At 43.8% G+C, this 19,171-nt stretch overlaps 2 protein-coding genes across 2 annotated transcripts in view; one reads left to right on the top strand and one right to left on the bottom strand.

Annotated features, from left to right (window-relative positions):
* LOC135545484 (proton-coupled amino acid transporter 1-like) overlaps window positions 1-14,019 on the bottom strand; it is a 74,920-nt gene extending 60,901 nt beyond the window's left edge. Inside the window, exons 1-6 of the mRNA XM_064973114.1 lie at window positions 13,582-14,019; window positions 6,371-6,455; window positions 5,512-5,638; window positions 5,057-5,147; window positions 1,368-1,456; window positions 604-693 (exon numbers count right to left, since the gene is read on the bottom strand). Coding sequence (XP_064829186.1) covers window positions 604-693; window positions 1,368-1,456; window positions 5,057-5,147; window positions 5,512-5,638; window positions 6,371-6,395 — 422 coding nt within the window. The 5' untranslated portion in view covers window positions 6,396-6,455; window positions 13,582-14,019. The remainder of the gene's footprint in view (window positions 1-603; window positions 694-1,367; window positions 1,457-5,056; window positions 5,148-5,511; window positions 5,639-6,370; window positions 6,456-13,581) is intronic.
* Window positions 14,020-14,302: 283 nt separating this feature from the next.
* Window positions 14,303-16,745, top strand: LOC135545147 (copper transport protein ATOX1-like). Its single transcript, XM_064972781.1, has 4 exons — window positions 14,303-14,412; window positions 15,691-15,763; window positions 15,976-16,130; window positions 16,262-16,745. Exons 1-3 carry the CDS (start codon window positions 14,404-14,406, stop codon window positions 16,101-16,103), a joined length of 210 nt encoding a protein of 69 aa, XP_064828853.1. The 5' UTR covers window positions 14,303-14,403; the 3' UTR covers window positions 16,104-16,130; window positions 16,262-16,745.
* The last annotated feature ends 2,426 nt before the right edge of the window (window positions 16,746-19,171 follow it).

The following is a 19,171-nucleotide window of genomic DNA, read 5'->3' as shown; positions in this document are numbered from 1 at the left end:
CTGTAGACCCATTCTACTGTAACTACTTTAAATACACTACTGTAGACACATTCTACTGTAACTACTGTAGACACATTAACTACTGTAGACTCATTCTACTGTAACTACTGTAGACACATTCTACTGTAACTACTGTAGACACATTCTACTGTAACTACTGTAGACCCATTCTACTGTAGACCCATTCTACTGTAACTACTGTAGACCCATTCTACTGTAGACCCATTCTACTGTAACTACTGTAGACCCATTCTACTGTAACTACTTTAAATACACTACTGTAGACACATTCTACTGTAACTACTGTAGACACATTAACTACTGTAGACTCATTCTACTGTAACTACTGTAGACACATTCTACTGTAACTACTGTAGACACATTCTACTGTAACTACTGTAGACACATTCTACTGTAGACACATTCTACTGTAACTACTGTAGACACATTCTACTGTAGACCCATTCTACTGTAGACACATTCTACTGTAACTACTTTAAATACACTCTACTGTAGACACATTCTACTGGACACATTCTACTGTAACTACTGTAGTAACTACTGTAACACTTTACACTGTAGACATATTCTACATATATTTACCTCCCCCATATTGAGTGCCTTCTCAGCCACGAGACTTTCTCCATACCATACTGCACAGCATCACCATAGTCCAGAAAGGGCTTGTTCAACCTAGAACAGAGGGAACATCACACAGGGCCCAGATTCAGATCTGGGATCAGGACTACCATGTCCATGTAACCTTATTCATTTTGGTTTGAATGGAAAAACTGAATATGGGCCCAGATGTTTTTTTGTTTATTTTACCTTTATTTAACCAGGCAAGTCAGTTAAGAACAAATTCTTATTTTCAATGACGGCCTAGGAAGTGTGGGTTAACTGGTCTAGGAAGTGTGGGTTAACTGGTCTAGGAACAGTGGGTTAACTGCCTGTTCAGGGGCAGAACGACAGATTTGTACCTTGTCAGCTCGGGGGTTTGAACTTGCAACCTTTCGGTTACTAGTCCAACGCTCTAACCACTAGGCTACCCTGTGTTTTGCCCCACTGTATTTCTGTTCAGTATAGCTGTACAACAGTATCCACAACAATTGGATCTGTTTATGGGTCTCCAGAGTGGCACAGCGATCTAAGGCAGTGTGATTGAAGCGTCACTACAGACACCCTGGTTCAAATCCAGACTGTATCACAACCGGCCGTGATTGGGAGTCCGGGTTTGGCCGGGGTCGGCTGTCAATTTAAATAAGAATTTGTTCTTAACTGACTTGCCTAGTTAAATAAAAATATGTATAATTATGGAACATCTGAGAAGTGCTGCAGACAAATGGTGTGAGAAAGGCTCCACGTACTGTGCACTGAGGTGGTGGGAACATTTTGCAAGCAGATTCATACAGTGGACTGCTATTATCCCCATGGCAAACAGACTCAGAGGTCCTAACTGGAAAGGAAGAGAGAAGACTGTCATTAGGTGTAGTCACATTGGGATTCCGTCATTAGGTGTAGTCACATTGGGATTCCGTCATTAGGTGTAGTCACATTGGGATTCCGTCATTAGGTGTAGTCACATTGGGATTCCGTCATTAGGTGTAGTCACATTGGGATTCCGTCATTAGGTGTAGTCACATTGGGATTCCGTCATTAGGTGTAGTCACATTGGGATTCCGTCATTAGGTGTAGTCACATTGGGATTCCGTCATTAGGTGTAGTCACATTGGGATTCCGTCATTAGGTGTAGTCACATTGGGATTCCGTCATTAGGTGTAGTCACATTGGGATTCCGTCATTAGGTGTAGTCACATTGGGATTCCGTAGGTGTAGTCACATTGGGATTCCGTCATTAGTTGTAGTCACATTGGGATTCCGTCATTAGGTGTAGTCACATTGGGATTCCGTCATTAGGTGTAGTCACATTGGGATTCCGTCATTAGGTGTAGTCACATTGGGATTCCGTCATTAGGTGTAGTCACATCGGGATTCCGTCATTAGGTGTAGTCACATCGGGATTCCGTCATTAGGTGTAGTATTAGTGTAGTCACATTGGGATTCCGTCATTAGGTGTAGTCACATTGGGATTCCGTCATTAGTTGTAGTCACATTGGGATTCCGTCATTAGTTGTAGTCACATTGGGATTCCGTCATTAGGTGTAGTCACATTGGGATTCCGTCATTAGTTGTCACATTGGGATTCCGTCACATTGGGATTCCGTCATTAGGTGTAGTCACATCGGGATTCCGTCATTAGGTGTAGTCACATCGGGATTCCGTCATTAGTTGTAGTCACATCGGGATTCCGTCATTAGGTGTAGTCACATCGGGATTCCGTCATTAGTTATAGTCACATCGGGATTCCGTCATTAGGTATAGTCACATCGGGATTCCGTCATTAGTTATAGTCACATCGGGATTCCGTCATTAGTTATAGTCACATCGGGATTCCGTCATTAGGTGTAGTCACATCGGGATTCCGTCATTAGTTATAGTCACATTGGGATTCCGTCATTAGGTGTAGTCACATTGGGATTCCGTCATTAGGTGTAGTCACATTGGGATTCCGTCATTAGTTATAGTCACATTGGGATTCCGTCATTAGTTATAGTCACATTGGGATTCCGTCATTAGGTATAGTCACATTGGGATTCCGTCATTAGTTATAGTCACATTGGGATTCCGTCATTAGTTATAGTCGCTGCTCTGGCCCCCCAATGGTGGAACAAACTCCCTCACGACGCCAGGACAGCGGAGTCAATCACCACCTTCCGGAGACACCTGAAACCCCACCTCTTCAAGGAATACCTAGGATAGGATAAGTAATCCTTCTCCCCCCCCCCCCCCCTTAATGACTTAGATGCACTATTGTAAAGTGGCTGTTCCACTGGATGTCAGAAGGTGAATTCACCAATTTGTAAGTCGCTCTGGATAAGAGCGTCTGCTAAATGACTTAAATGTAAATGTAAATGTAGTCACATTGGGATTCCGTCATTAGGTGTAGTCACATTGGGATTCCGTCATTAGGTGTAGTCACATTGGGATTCCGTCATTAGTTATAGTCACTATAAGGTTGCAAAATTCCTGGAACTTTCAATATATCCCCTTGTTTTCCTGAAATCCCTGTTGGAGGTTTCTAGAATCAGGAGAGAATAAGCAGAGAACCCGGAATCATCCAACCAGGATTTCTGGAAAACAAGGGAATATATTGAAAGTTCCAGGAATTTTTGCAACCCTAATAGTCCCCATTAGGATTGTGTCATTCCCTCACACTGCAGAATAAATGTATTAGCCATAGACATCTACTAAAGAGCTCTAGAATAGATCAAAGTAAAAATGGTGATAGAACGATGTTCCCCTTCTTTTTTTTTTCTTTTTTTTTACCCCTTTTTCTCCCCAATTTCATGGTATCCAATTGTTGTAGTAGCTACTATCTTGTCTCATCGCTACAACTCCCGTACGGACACGGGAGAGACGAAGGTTGAAAGTCATGCGTCCTCCGATACACAACCCAACCAGCCGCACTGCTTCTTAACACAGCGTTCATCCAACCCCGGAAGCCAGCCACACCAATGTGCCGGAGGAAACACTGTGTACCTGGCAACCTTGGTTAGCGCGCACTGCGCCCGTCCCGCCACAGGAGTCGCTGGTGCGTGATGAGACAAGGACATCCCTACCGACCAAGGCCTTCCCTAACCCGGACGACACTAGGCCAATTGTGCGTCGCCCCACGGACCTCCCGGTCGCGGCAGTTTACGACAGAGCCCAGGCGCGAACCCAGAGTCTCTGATGGCACAGCTGGCGCTGCAGTACAGCACCCTTAACCACTGCGTCACCCGGGAGGCCTCGATGCTCCCCTTCTAACCCTAACCCTTACCACAAGGCCTGCGTTCCTGACAGCCAGAGGTAGACCTAGCAGCCCCGTACCGATGTCCCTCTTCTAACCCTAACCCTTACCACAAGGCCTGCGTTCCTGACAGCCAGAGGTAGACCTAGCAGCCCCGTACCGATGTCCCTCTTCTAACCCTAACCCTTACCACAAGGCCTGCGTTCCTGACAGCCAGAGGTAGACCTAACAGCCCTGTACCGATGTCCCTCTTCTAACCCTAACCCTTACCACAAGGCCTGCGTTCCTGACAGCCAGAGGTAGACCTAGCAGCCCTGTACCGATGTCCCTCTTCTAACCCTAACCCTTACCACAAGGCCTGCGTTCCTGACAGCCAGAGGTAGACCTAGCAGCCCTGTACCGATGTCCCTCTTCTAACCCTAACCCTTACCACAAGGCCTGCGTTCCTGACAGCCAGAGGTAGACCTAGCAGCCCCGTACCGATGTCCCTCTTCTAACCCTAACCCTTACCACAAGGCCTGCGTTCCTGACAGCCAGAGGTAGACCTAGCAACCCTGTACCGATGTCCCTCTTCTAACCCTAACCCTTACCACAAGGCCTGCGTTCCTGACAGCCAGAGGTAGACCTAGCAGCCCTGTACCGATGTCCCTCTTCTAACCCTAACCACAAGGCCTGCGTTCCTGACAGCCAGAGGTAGACCTAGCAACCCTGTACCGATGTCCCTCTTCTAACCCTAACCACAAGGCCTGCGTTCCTGACAGCCAGAGGTAGACCTAGCAACCCTGTACCGATGTCCCTCTTCTAACCCTTACCACAAGGCCTGCGTTCCTGACAGCCAGAGGTAGACCTAGCAGCCCTATACCGATGTCCCTCTTCTAACCCTAACCACAAGGCCTGCGTTCCTGACAGCCAGAGGTAGACCTAGCAGCCCTGTACCGATGTCCCTCTTCTAACCCTAACCCTTACCACAAGGCCTGCGTTCCTGACAGCCAGAGGTAGACCTAGCAGCCCTATACATCCAGATGTCCCTCTTCCCTAACCCTTACCACAAGGCCTGCGTTCCTGACAGCCAGAGGTAGACCTAGCAGCCCTGTACCGATGTCCCTCTTCTAACCCTAACCCTTACCACAAGGCCTGCGTTCCTGACAGCCAGAGGTAGACCTAGCAGCCCTGTACCGATGTCCCTCTTCTAACCCTAACCCTTACCACAAGGCCTGCGTTCCTGACAGCCAGAGGTAGACCTAGCAGCCCTGTGCCGATGTTCCCCTTCAGGAGGTGGATCAGGGTCTGTAAAAAACTACAACATAACAAATAAAACATGATTTACATTTAATTTACATTCCTAACAGCCAGAGGTAGACCTAGCAGCCCTATACCGATGTCCCTCTTCTAACCCTTACCACAAGGCCTGATCCGTGTCAAATCACATCCCTTAACGCAATAATGTCGTCAAACAATTATGACTACAGGGTCTCATACGCTCTCATATAATCAGCTCTTTGTATGGGGCCTCAGGTCTCAGGATGACATCTGTGTTGCTAGGGATTGACTTTGTCCTTTTCAATACAACAATACAAGTTACGTTCTTTAATTTTGTATGACCAAGATCTGGAATGAAATAATATATATAAATAAATATAATATAACATAACCATACTTACGAAGTCCCTGTTTGGCCTCCAATTCTCTCGTACCGAGAATCAGGTCCGGGGGGGAGAGGTGGAGTAGGACAGAGAACATCCTCCTCAGAGGTGCTCGCTGATATCCTGGAGAGAACTGGACCTGGGCCTGCAAGACGGGGACACACAGTTGTTCCTACAGTTGGATTGGTACAACGGCAACTTCAATAATACTTCATATTCAAATCACAAAAATTCCCCGGTCAGAAGAATGTCTTAATTCTGCTGCTGAGATGACAGATACTGCTACATTATTTCGTATGGTAGATAGTAGGGTTGTACTATACAGAATCCCCACAGGAGGACCAGAGTTCTAGCCGTAATCAGTCTGCTAGGCTGGGCCCTGCTTTGTTGACACAAACAAAGCAGTGTGAGCTAATGATCATCCACAAACAAGACACTTTAGGCTACTTCTCATCCAAGAGAAATAAACACTGACTGGATGAAATAATGAAATACATTATATCAGAAGAAAATAGTGACTGCATGTGGAAAAATGTGTTATCCAATCAATCACTCGTTACGTCAGTTTCCTGGATATGTTCACGAGGCAAATGTCATGAATAGACATTTATCTTCTTCTACATGTCAGAGTATCTTGTTTTTCCTACATAATATATTGCAAATCAGCACGTTCCACAACGTTGAGCCCTGCTGAATGCAGCCCAGGGTCTGTAATCATGAAGCTACTCAAGAGTAGGAGTATTATTTCTTGCATAAAATAATATATCGGCCTCCTGCTCATACGGAGACACTGTAGATAGATGTCCTCCTCTGAGACACTATGAATACAGGCGTCTGCTCTGACTAAAACAGAGCCATGAGGTTTCAAATTCAATACCGTCTTGACGATGGTCAGTGGTCATGGTTGGTCCGCTGGTGCTGGGTGGATCCTCCTGCTGCCTCTTCGATTCCACCTCCAGACACTGTGGTAAGGACAATGTAATTGTAGTTCATTCCATGCTAAATTCACCAAAAAAAAAAGAAACATCCGCTCACTGTCAACTGCGTTTTTTTTCCCAACAAACTTAACATGTGTAAATAGATTTGTACGAACATAACAAGATTCAACAACTGATTCATAAACTGAAGAATTTCCACAGACATGTGACTAACAGAAATGGAATAATGTGTCCTGAACAAAGGGGGGGGGGGTCAAAATCAAAAGTAACAGTCAGTATCTGGTGTGGCCACCAGTTGCTTTAAGTACTACAGTGCACCTCAACCTCATGGACTACACCAGATTTGCCAGTTCTTCCTGTGAGATGTTACTCCACACTTCCACCAAGGCACCTGCAAGTTCACAGACATTTCCGGGGGGGGATGGCCCTTGCCCTCATCCTCCCATCCAACAGGTCCCAGACGTGCTCAATGGGATTGAGATCCTGGCTCTTCGCTGGCCATGGCAGAACACTGACATTTCTGTCTTGCAGGAAATCATGCACAGAACAAGCAGTATGGCTGGTGGCATTGTCATGCTGGAGGGTCATGTCAGGATGGGCCTGCAGGAAGGGTACCACATGAGGGAGGATGTTGTCTTCCCTGTAACGCAGTGTTGAGATTGCAGGCAATGACAACAAGCTCAGCCCGATGATGCTGTGACACACCGCCCCAGACCTTCCACCTCCAAATCGATCTCGCTCCTGAGTACAGGCCTCGGGGTAACGCTCATTCCTTCGACGATTAACGCGAATCCGACCATCACCCCTGGTGAAACAAAACTGCGACTCGTCAGTGAAGAGCACTTTTTGCCAGTCCTGTCTGGTCCAGCAAACGGTGGGTTTGTGCCCATAGTCAACGTTGTGATGTCTGGAGAGGACCTGCCTTACAACAGGCCTACAAGCCCTCAGTCCAGCCTCTCTCAGCCTATTGTGGACAGTCTGAGCACTGATGGAGGGATTGTGCGTTCCAGGTGTAACTCAGGCAGTTGTTGTTGCCATTCTGTACCTGTCCCACAAGTGTGATGTTCCAATGTACCGATCCTGTGCTGGTGTTGTTACTTGTGGTCTGCCACTGCGAGGACGATCAGCTGTCCGTCCTGTCTCCCTGTAGTGCTGTCTTAGGCATCTCACAGTACGGACATTGCAATTAATTGCCCTGGCCACATCTGCAGTCCTCATGCCTCCTTGCAGCATGCCTAAGGCACGTTCACGCAGATGAGCAGGGACCCTGGGCATCTTTCTTTTGGTGTTTTTCAGAGTCAGTAGAAAGGCCTCTTTAGTGTCCTAAGTTTTCATAACTGTGACCTTAATTGCCTACCGTCTGTAAGCTGTTAGTGTCTTAACGACCGTTCCACAGGTGCATGTTCATTAATTGTTTATGGTCCATTGAACAAGCCTGGGAAACAGTGTTTAAACCCTTTACAATGAAGATCTGTGAAGCTATTTTGATTTTTACGAATTATCTCTGAAAGACAGGGTCCTGAATAAGGGACGTTTCTTTTTTTGCTGAGTTTATAAATGGTCTACCAGATACCAGACCTCAAGCACCAGCAGTGTTCTTATCTGGAGAAACCTAGAACTGCGGAGTCGAGGCTAGTTCTATCCTATTACTGTACAGCCAGATTCTGACTGCGACTGCCGAACAACCTTGAAATTACAATTGCTGTTCTGAATTGTCAACATTGTTTCTATTGTCCTGTTCTGAAAAGGCAACGAGGCAGGCTACATTCTGTTCTCCTGAGAGTGTGACTTTTAATATTTTGTTGTCTGTCTCGTGCGACAACATCCCAGGGCTTGGTTTAACTTCAACTTCTTGTCAACACATGTATACACACACACCCCCATCAGTTCCTCCCTCAGGGGAGTGATGGACAGTAAGTTATTAGTAGCACAACGTGCTACCATATGTGCTGAAGAACAACTTAGACTATTAGCAAGTAGTAAAGTCAGTTTTATTGGCTATTAGGCCTAATCAATATTGATTATTTTTAGACTATCAAGTACAGTTATTTTTTGTTTCTTGTCGCTGGATCAAAGAAAAATTATCTTAAATTGAAGCTACCAGGTACAACCCCAAATCCGTAAACACGGGCACCCTCATAGATATCCTCCTAACTAACTTGCCCTCCAAATACACCTCTGCTGTTTTCAACCAAGATCTCAGCAATCACTGCCTCATTGCCTGTATCCGTAATGGGTCTTCGGACAAACAACCACCCCTCATCACTGTCAAACGCTCCCTAAAACAATTCAGTGAGCAGGCCTTTCTAATCGACCTGGCCCGGGTATCCTGGAAGGATATTGACCTCATCCCGTCAGTAGAGGATGCCTGGTTATTCTTTAAAAAGTGCCTTCCTCAGCATCTTAAATAAGCATGCCCCAATAAAGAAAAAATTAGAACTAGGAATAGATATAGTCCTTGGTTCACTCCAGACCTGACTGCCCTTGACCAGCACAAAAACATCCTGTGGCATTCTGCATTAGCATCAAATAGCCCCCATGATATGCAACTTTTCAGGGAAGCAATATACACAAGCAGTTAGGAAAGCTAAGGCTAGCTTTTTCAAATGGAAATTTGCATCCTGTAGCACAAACTCCAAAAGGTTCTGGGACACTAAAGTCCATGGAGAATAAGAGCATGGAGAATAATAGCACCTCATCCCAGCTGCCCACTGCACTGAGGCTAGGAAACACTGTCACCACCGATAAATCCACGATAATTGAACATTTCAAGAAGCATTTTTCTACAGCTGGCCATGCTTTCCACCTGGCTACCCCTACCCCGGTCAACTGCCGTGCACCCCCCACATTAACTCGCCCAAGCCTCCCCATTTCTCCTTCACCCAAATCCAGATAGCTGATGTTCTGAAAGAGCTGCAAAATCTGGACCCCTACAAATCAGCCGGGCTAGACAATCTGGACCCTCTCTTTCTAAAATGATCTGCCGAAATTGTTGCAACCCCTATTACTAGCCTGTTCAACTTCTCTTTCATATAGTCTGAGATCCCCAAAGATTGGAAAGCTGCCGCGGTCACCCCCCCTCTTCAAAGGAGAGACACTCTAGACCCAAACTGCTACAGACCTATAGCTATCCTACCCTGCCTTTCTAAGGTCTTCGAAAGCCAAGTTAACAAACAGATCACCAACCATTTGGAATCCCAACTGACCTTTTCCATGCAATGCTCTCTGGCTTCTGAGCTGGTCATGGGTGCACCTCAGCCACGCTCAAGGTCCTAAACTTATGCCATCGATAAGAGACAAAACTGTGCATCCGTATTCATCGACCTGGCCAAGGCTTTCGACTCTGTCAATCAACACATTCTTATCAGCAGACACAACAGCCTTGTGTCATGGCGTTGGCCTGCCAAAGACACGACTCTTGGTTTCTCAAATGACTGCCTCGCCTGGTTCACCAACTACTTCTCAGACAGAGTTCAATGTGTCAAATCGGAGAGCCTCTTGTCCGGACCTCTGGCAGTCTCTATGGGGGTGCCACAAGGTTAAATTCTCGGGGCGACTCTCTTCTCTGTATACATCAATGATGTCACTCTTGCTGCTGGTGAGTCTCTGATCCACCTCTATGCAGACGACAATATTCTGTATACTTCTGGCCCTTCTTTGGACACTGTGCTAACTAACCTCCAGACAAGCTTCAGTGCCATACAACTCTCCTTCCGTGGCCTCCAACTACTCTTAAATGCTAGTAAAACCAAATGCATGCTATTCAACCGATCGCTACCCGCACCTGTCTGCCCGTCCAGCATCACTACTCTGGACAGTTCTGACCTAGAATATGTGGACAAGTACAAATATCGAGGTGTCTGGTAGACTGTAAACTCTCCTTCCAGACCCACATTAAGCATCTCCAATCCAAAATTAAATCTAGAAATCGGCTTCCTATTTCGCAACAAAGCATCCTTCACTCATGCTGCCAAACATACCCTCGTAAAACTGACTAACCTACCGATCCTCAACTTCGGCGAGGTCATTTACAAAATAGTCTCCAACACTCTACTCAACAAATTGGATGCAGTCTATCACAGCGCCATTGGTTTTGTCACCAAAGCCCCACATACTACCCACCACTGCGGCCTACTACACTCTCGTTGGCTGGCCCTCGCTTCATACTCGTCGCCAAACCCAATGGCTCCAGGTCATCTACAAGTCTTTGCTAGGTAAAGCCCTGCCTTATCTCAGCTCACTGGTCACCATAGCAGCACCCACCCGCAGCACGCACTCCAGCAGGTATAACGAACTGCAAAAATCGCTGAAGATGGAGACTCTTATCTCCCTAACTAACTTCAAGCACCAGCTGTCAGAGCAGCTCACAGATCATTGCACCTGTACATAGCCCATCCAACTACCTCATCCCCATACTGTATTTATTTAGCGCCTTTGCACCCCAGTATCTCTACTTGCACATTCATCTTCTGCACATCTATCACTCCAGTCTTTAATTGCTATATTGTAATTACCTCACCACTATGGCCTATTTTATTGCCTTACCCCCCTCATCTTACCTCATTTGCACACACTGTGTGTATATATATATATATACTTATTTTTCTACTGTGTGTTTGTTTATTCCATGTCTAACTCTGTGCTGTTGTATGTGTCGAACTGCTTTGTTTTATCTTGGCCAGGTCGCAGCTGTAAATGAGAACTTGTCCTCAACTTGTCTACCTGGTTAAATAATTTTTTTAAACTCTGTGTACTTATTCTTTGTATTATTATTTATCTCTCTGCATTGTTGGAAAAGGACCCTTAAGTAAGCATTTCACTGTCAGTCTACACCTGTTGGTTTATATATATATATATATATATATAAACCAACAGGTGTAGACTGACAGTGAAATGCTTACTTAAGGGTCCTTTTCCAACAATGCAGAGAGATAAATATATATATATCCATATACATATATACATATATATACTCCATATATATGATATAGAGAGTGGCAGTTTGTGTGTGTGTATGAATATAAAACAGAGAGGAAAAGGCAAAGCGAGAGGTTTCACTCCTGAACAAAATCTTTCAAAAATAAGACCAGTGTGTTTCTATGGGCTAATTTTAGACCTAAGGTTGTCGTCTGCCTTCCCACTTTTGGGACGACTCCCATTGTTAGGACGGAGGCATCTCGTCATTATATACAGATCTCTGGTGTAAAATGGCAAGGTGCACACAGCACAGCAGGAGTGAAGGAGACAAAAAAAATATATAGCCTGAATCTTGTTTCTCATGGTGTGAGAGTCTTTAGGTGCCTTTTGACAAACTCCAAGCGGGCTGTCATGTGCCTTTTACTGAGGAGTGGCTTCTGTCTGGCCCTCTAACATAAAGGCCTGATTGGTGGAGTGCTGCAGAGATAGATGTCCTCTGGAAGGTTCTTCCATCACCACAGAGGAACTCTGGAGCTCTTTCAGAGTGACCATCGGGTTCGCCCTTCTCCGCCATTTGCTCAGTTTGGCCCGGTGGCCAGCTCTCGGTGGTTCCAAACGTCTTCCATTTAAGAATGATGGAGGCCACTGTGTCAAAGATTTTTATAACTAAGCCAAGATTGACCACAGCTTGTAGTTTCCAACGGAAACAAATGAGTTATAGTGGGCAGAACAAGCAAGGACGTGGGCAGAGCCAAGCTTGCGCTAGCGATATCCTATTGGCGCGTTCTAGTATACATCTACATATTTCCATTAGGGAAAGCCTAATCTGTGAAGTCTGCATGTTCAATAACTAAATTTACATTTGCACTTATAAACAGCATGATTTTTTACAACTTTTGTTAAAGGGTAAAGTCTACAAAACTTAGTCTGTTCTGTTCATAACAGATTTTAGTTTTGGGAACAGAGAACTGTGTTGAGATCAAATGTTTAATTGATGGGAAGATTTAATATAATAATATATATATTATGCAGAATGTCAGCTAAAATCCATCTCATTTCATCTTCTCCCACTGCCTGTCAGTGGGCTTCCTCTCATTACCATATTTGGTAGAGAGTGGAAACGCCAACCGGATGCTCAACATTTATACATTCAGTGAAATATCTGTCTCATTGTTCTGTGACTGTGTTCTTGGGGACCTTCAATGCTGCAGACATTTTTTGGTACCCATTCCCAGATCTGTACCTCGACACAATCCTATCTCGGAGCTCTACGGATAATTCCTTCGACTTCATGGCTTGGTTTTTGCTCTGACATGCACTGTTAACTGTGGGACCTTATATAGACAGGTGTGTGCCTTTCCAAATCATGTCCAATTAATTGAATTTAGCACAGGTGGACTTCAATCAAGTTACAGAAACATCTCAAGGATGATCAATGGAAACAGGATGCACCTAAACTTAAAAAAATAAAAATGTAAATGAATTTGTAAACATTTCTAAAGACCTGTTTTTGTTTTGTCATTATGGGGTATTGTGAAGTCATTATGGGGTATCGTGTGTAGATTGATGAGGGGGAAAAAACGTAACAAAATGTGGGAAAAAAGGGGTCTGAATACTTTCCGAATGCCCTGTATCTGGACATAATAAGGATACATTAATCAATTAACAGAATTACCAACAAAAGGGCTTTGGCACAGTAGCTGTCAGTTGGCCACTGTAGCTACTTACCCACAACTATCCACATATTTTACTAGCAGACAACAACAAAAAAAGCTATTGGTATGACGTTAACTAGGTACTGCACTTTATATCAGCAAGGCCATATTATATCAGCAAGGCCATAGTTATTCTGCAATTACTGCGTCCAAAATACCACAGTCGACTGCAGGTAGTACACGTTTTACTGCAGTTGCAGAACTGTAATATTGTTTTGAATGGTCTCAAAGCCAATTATCAGAAACAGTCCTGTTGGGGCTGTATTCGTTAGCCAAACTAGCCTGTATATCAAGTTACAACATCATTGTTTGTTCACATATTACACAGCTACACCACCTCCAGCTGGGTACTGTTAAGTTGACCACACATCATTGTTTTGCATGCTCCAATCCTAATTAGTTAGTCATGATTATTGTATGTTAATTCATCTGCAAAGCTGTGATTCCTGGCTCGGTAGTATTTACATCAAAGAGGTTCGCTAGAGGGGCATGTCTTGGGAAAGCAGTATTTTTCCTACCGTCGATATTGTTCTGGTCGTGAGAGGAAGAGGCGATATCTGGTTCAATACAAGTGAACAGCTCGTGCTACCTATCTGGAGACCCCTTCTGAAACCCGGGGGGGGTTGGTCACATGACCTGGAAGATGCCGCATATCAGCTGATTGCATTTTGGGTGCTTGGTTTTATAGCTATAGCTTGCTGGCTTGTTAGCAAACTAACTTTCCATCCAAATTAGGTCAATTATCATTAGTGTGAAATCATGCCGATTGTCTGGTATGAAACATCACCCCAAACATTGAATTGGTCAAGTTGCAACAAGCGTGGGCCCTGCGTGTTGTCCCATGGAGCAAACTGGGCTAGTTGTTCTTATCAGAAAATGCGCACCATAATTTATCATTATTGTGATATGTCACTTTTTCGCGGTCTCTCATATTTGGTTCATTTGAAGCAGTTTGTTAAATGTTTTTTTCCAAAATGTTTCAAACTTCCGTATTCCGGTGTGACGTTTTAAGGGCTCTGGAAAAGTTACCTGCAGCAATATTTTTATGAGAAGAAAAAAACTACTTCTTCCAAAATAATGTAATTTGAAAGTGTTCTGCAAAATAATTATATCTGATATTAGTCAGTATAATTGTGCACTCGTCCCACCAACTTTCTACATGTGAATATTGAGTCAAATATGCAGGTACTTTCACAAATTTCTAGCAACATGTCGATGGTCCCTAACTTTGATGTACTTTAGCTAGCAAGCAAGACAAGGCAGCAACATATTCAGCAGCGAGTTAGTCGTGCAAGCTTTGAAAGAGGAGAAAGTCCATTGATATTGCGCTCTACCTCAACATGACGACCGTGAGTTCTTGAATAAATTCGCACATTGTTACATAGTGCTGAGATTGGACTGCAGCGCTTTATACATAGCTAGTTCGTTTGATTAATCATGCTGTAATGCACAATTTAATTGGTGTAACGTTACTGTCTAATGCCTGCACAATCGTGCAATTGTTCCTTACAAGCCAGACTGTGTAATACAACGTATATTTAAACGTACTCTACCGATTGTCTGTGCGGCTTGTCCTTGAGACAAAATATCCACAGACAAGTATAGTTTACTTGAATCAGTATCTGGGCGTTAGGGACCGAAATGGTCCGATTTTAAACTCTCATTCGCCAGCTTATGCGTTATGTCAAAATACGTTCTTTGATCACCAAATATGGAGTTTCGCTGAGCAACTATCTTCATTTTCCCCTTTAAAATGGCCAGTATGTACTTCGAAAAAAAGGTCTAAATAAAAATGTACAAGCAACTGGAAAAAAATAGCCTATTTGGAACCTCTAATGTATTGAGCTGTTGCAGATTTCCGACCTGTGCGTGGCAGTAATGAGGGACTGGAGGTGCCGAAAAGGATTTGGTTTTCGGTTGCTTGTACATTTTATTTTATTTTTTTATTTTTTCCCCCCCGATGTTTCCTAGAATTATATAGTCGTATAAACCCCATATTTGGTGATCAACGAAAGGTATTCTGACATTTTATAATGCTTTCAGAGCTGGTAAATGGGAGTTTTGAATCTGCGCTTTCTGAGTATTAGAGAGGTCTCTAAATACTTAGATCAGACGAACGACTTTCCTATGACAATCCGGTTAAAATAAAAGTTAACACAACACAAATGTTCTCCAACCTCTCCTGATACAGAAAAACATGGTGTTTCATTGTCATGACATGCTTGGTTCAAAAGTTATTGAGAGAACCGAATATCCAATACAACAACAAAACAAAAAAATATCGGTGCTGACCCGAACATATGCTGCTTTCAAAGAAGTCAGGTAAACAATACTTTCCCGTGAATAATTTGTTTTACATTCCAAGCAACTGAAGAACAAAATAAGCCACACAGACAACCGGTGTAGAGTACATTTAAATGTCATTTTATTCCACATTCTGTCTTGTAAGAAACATTTACACGATTTTGCAGTGATTAGTTTCAGGCTGTATATACCAATGCATTGTGTTTTACAGCCTGATTTAATCAGACTAATAGCTGAGCTAGTCATTGCTTGCTAACTGATTAGCTGTCCCATACTAACATGAGAATGAGGCGTAACTCCCAGACTGTGAATTATTCCCACAGAAGCAGGAATTCTTTGTGGACATGACTTGTGAGGGATGCTCTGGTGCAGTTACCCGAGTCCTCAATAAACTGGGTGAGTGTCTCTAATAGCTAAATGTCACAGCAAATCCAGAATTCTGGAATATTTGGAGGAGGTTGTTAAACAGCACTCACGTCCACACACACTTTGTTGAGAATCGTGTACTTTGGTTTAGCTAAATTCAGCAAGTATAGATTACTTGTCATATTGACTGGCTCGTTGAAATGGTTTTATTTTCTCTTTCTGTCTTATTTGTTGGCGTTAAGGTGGTGTCCAATTTGAGATCGACCTCCCCAACAAGAAGGTTTTCATTGAGTCTGACAAGGACACTGATGTGCTTCTGGAAACACTTAAGAAGACTGGAAAGGCGGCCAACTACATCGGCCCCAAGTGAAGAATCCTCTTTCCTCTTACAGAACAGGTGAACTCTCACGGTCTAAATATATATATTAAGTGACAATCAGTTCAATATCTACAACTTCCCCCCCCCTCCATCCCAACATGTCGTTCCTCTTCTCACCATTTGCCACCTGTTTTGTTTCTGTGTGTTAGCTGTTGGGTTGGTGAATATCTGAAGGATGACAATGAGAAGAAAGAACCCTCTTACTGCACAACAGTCTTGCTGTTATGTCTTCATGGATCACCGTAATGAGTTCGCGCTGCCAAGCTGTCCACTTTTGTTATTTAAACACTATTATTAATGCATCCCAAATGGCACCCTATGGACCCCAGTCCAAAGTAAGGCACTATTATACGGAATAGAGTACTGTTTGGGACGCATACACTATGAAAATCCAGTACGATTGCTGACAAAATGAAATAGATCATGTACCTCTATGGGTTAATGTTAGGCCTACTGCAGGTAAATTAGATTATGTGAAATTGAAGTCAGCTTTGTCTTAATGAAGCAGCTATTGTAATTCACGTTGATTTGGACAGTTGGGGGGGGGGGGGGGGTCATCCTGTACTAAGGTTTCCTTTCATCTCTGAATATTGTTCATGTTCACCCATATGTCGAATTAAAAAATTGATTCTAGTCACCTGTTCTCTTATTTGTAATACAAAGGACAGCCTCCCACAGAAGGTTTGACTAAAAGATGTTTGTTATCCCAACTAGAAACTGCACAAATGCAAAAAAAAAAAAGGGCCAGCATACAAGTTTTAGAACTTCCTATATTGCGCGAACATTATTTTAGTTTTGCGTTCCTGAGTGGAGCAGCTGTCTGTCATTGCATCTCAGTGAGAGGCGACACTACAGCCCCTGGTTCGATTCCAGGCTGTATCACATCTGGCTGTGATTGAAGTCCCATAGGGTGGTGCACAATTGGCCCAGCGTCGTCCGGGTTTGGCTGTAGTCCGCCATCATTGTAAATAAGATTTATTTTTTTTCTTAACTGACTTGCCTGGTGAAATACATTTAAAAAAAGTCTTGTCAGATTCTGCTGTGACACGTTGTGCCACTGGGTGGCAGTGTTAGTTCTTGGATTAATTTGACCGGAGGAGCCGTCCCTGTCAGCAATTCCATGGAATTAGACTTCGGTGTCTTTCACAATGACGTGTACATTTTTTGCCATGCAAATGCAAACATCAACCGTTTTCATCAAATATAAATGATTGATCTGTAATGCTCTAATGCAGTTATAAATCCTTTAGCGTTCACATCAGCTACTTGAGACATTTCATAGCCTACCTGAGAGAATATTGAGGCGTTGTGTGGCAATGGCTCTCCTACCTCTGAGATCTGGTCTGATAGTGAAGAGAGCACTGGAGCCAGAGATGAAGATCCAAGAAAAACTATATGTACCTGATGAGATCTGGTCTGATAGTGAAGAGAGCACTGGAGCCAGAGATGAAGATCCAAGAAAAACTATATGTACCTGATAATGAATCAAATACAGTAGGTACTCATAGGTATCTCACATTCATGCCATCAACTTAGTCTATGTTGTCATTCATACACACAGTAGTAGGCAGTCAGCCATTACAGGTAGGGTTATTTAGAGAGAAACATCCACCATTTAAAAAAAGACTAGGACTGAAGTTATAATATACTGTAATTGTTATAATACTTTAATTGAAGCTATATACTTTTAATTGTAGTGCTACATTGAACTGTTGTTCTCTTGGATGAAGCGGGTGTGTACGTCAACGTAGTAAAGTTGAATGAATAGCCCACATTCATGACATCTTGTGAGTGGGACAACGCTGCCTGATGTAACAAAGCTTTCGGTTTGATGACAGCACGTCACACTACTGCCGACATGCTGTCATCTCAGACACAGTGGCCCAATTGTTGTGCTGTACAGTAGTTTGGAATAGCACTGAATGCATCCCAAATGGCACCCTCTTCCCCATATCATATAGTGCACTATGGGCCCTGTTCAAAAGTAGTGGGAATATAAAGGGAATAATAACGAATAATATAAAAGGAATATGGTGGTTTGGCATTTAGCCACCCTCTCTCCACAAAAGGAAGATGGGTAGCAGTAACTCTGCTCACCCGTCCGTACTGGAAACACGGTGCAACTGGAGAAGCTGCTACAGACGACGAACAGGCCTTCGCTGGTCCCCTCCGGTTGGACCAGCCACCATGGGGGCACACAGGCACATTGTGTACAGCCTAAACTCCACAGACACCATGGCTGTCATCACTGTTACTGGGTTCCTCATGCCACTCGGTTTTTGTCTTTCTCTGCTCTTCAGATGTTCTTGAAAATGACCTCTTTCAAGCAGCTGAGTCAGATAAATACATTGGGGGGGGGACAGATTGGAAAGAGCCTTTTAGTTTATAAGTTATAGCCTATATACAGTATCTGATTAAATGGTTTTGTCTTCTGTCTTCTTTGGCTCATAACTGGTTGTGTCCAATGACAGCATTGGATCTTCGTGTTCCTGCTTTCAGAATGTGATGTATTTTCTGTTCTATCAATGATATCATGTGTGTTCTGTTCTATCAGTGATATGTGTATTCTGTTCTATCAATGATATCATGTGTGTTCTGTTCTATCAGTGATATGTGTATTCTGTTCTATTAATGATACCATGTGTATTCACAAATGATACTGGCTTACCTAGACAAACACATGGACACCCCTTCAAATGATTGGATTTGGCTATTTCAGCCACACCCGTTGCTGACAGGTGTATAAAATTGAGTATTACACAGCCATGCAATCTCCATAGACAAACATTGGCAGTAGAATGGCCTTACTGAAGGGCTCATGGTCATTGGATGCCAACTTTCCAACAACTCAGTTCGTCAAATTTCTGCCCTTCCAGAGGTGCCCCGGTGAAATGTAAGTGCTGTTAACAACGGCTCAGCCACGAAGTGGTCGAACACAAACTCACAGAACGGGACCGTCGCCATTGTTCTCTAGAGCAGTGGAAAACGTGTTTTCTGGAGTGACGAATCACGCTTCGCCGTCTAGCAGTCCAACGGTCGAAAGAATGCCACCTGCCCCA

This window comes from Oncorhynchus masou, chromosome 9 (genome assembly GCF_036934945.1).
Source record: "Oncorhynchus masou masou isolate Uvic2021 chromosome 9, UVic_Omas_1.1, whole genome shotgun sequence".
NCBI classification, from domain to species: domain Eukaryota; kingdom Metazoa; phylum Chordata; class Actinopteri; order Salmoniformes; family Salmonidae; genus Oncorhynchus; species Oncorhynchus masou.
Note: the sequence above shows the minus strand (reverse complement) of the source record. Positions and strands in the feature narration are given on the sequence as shown.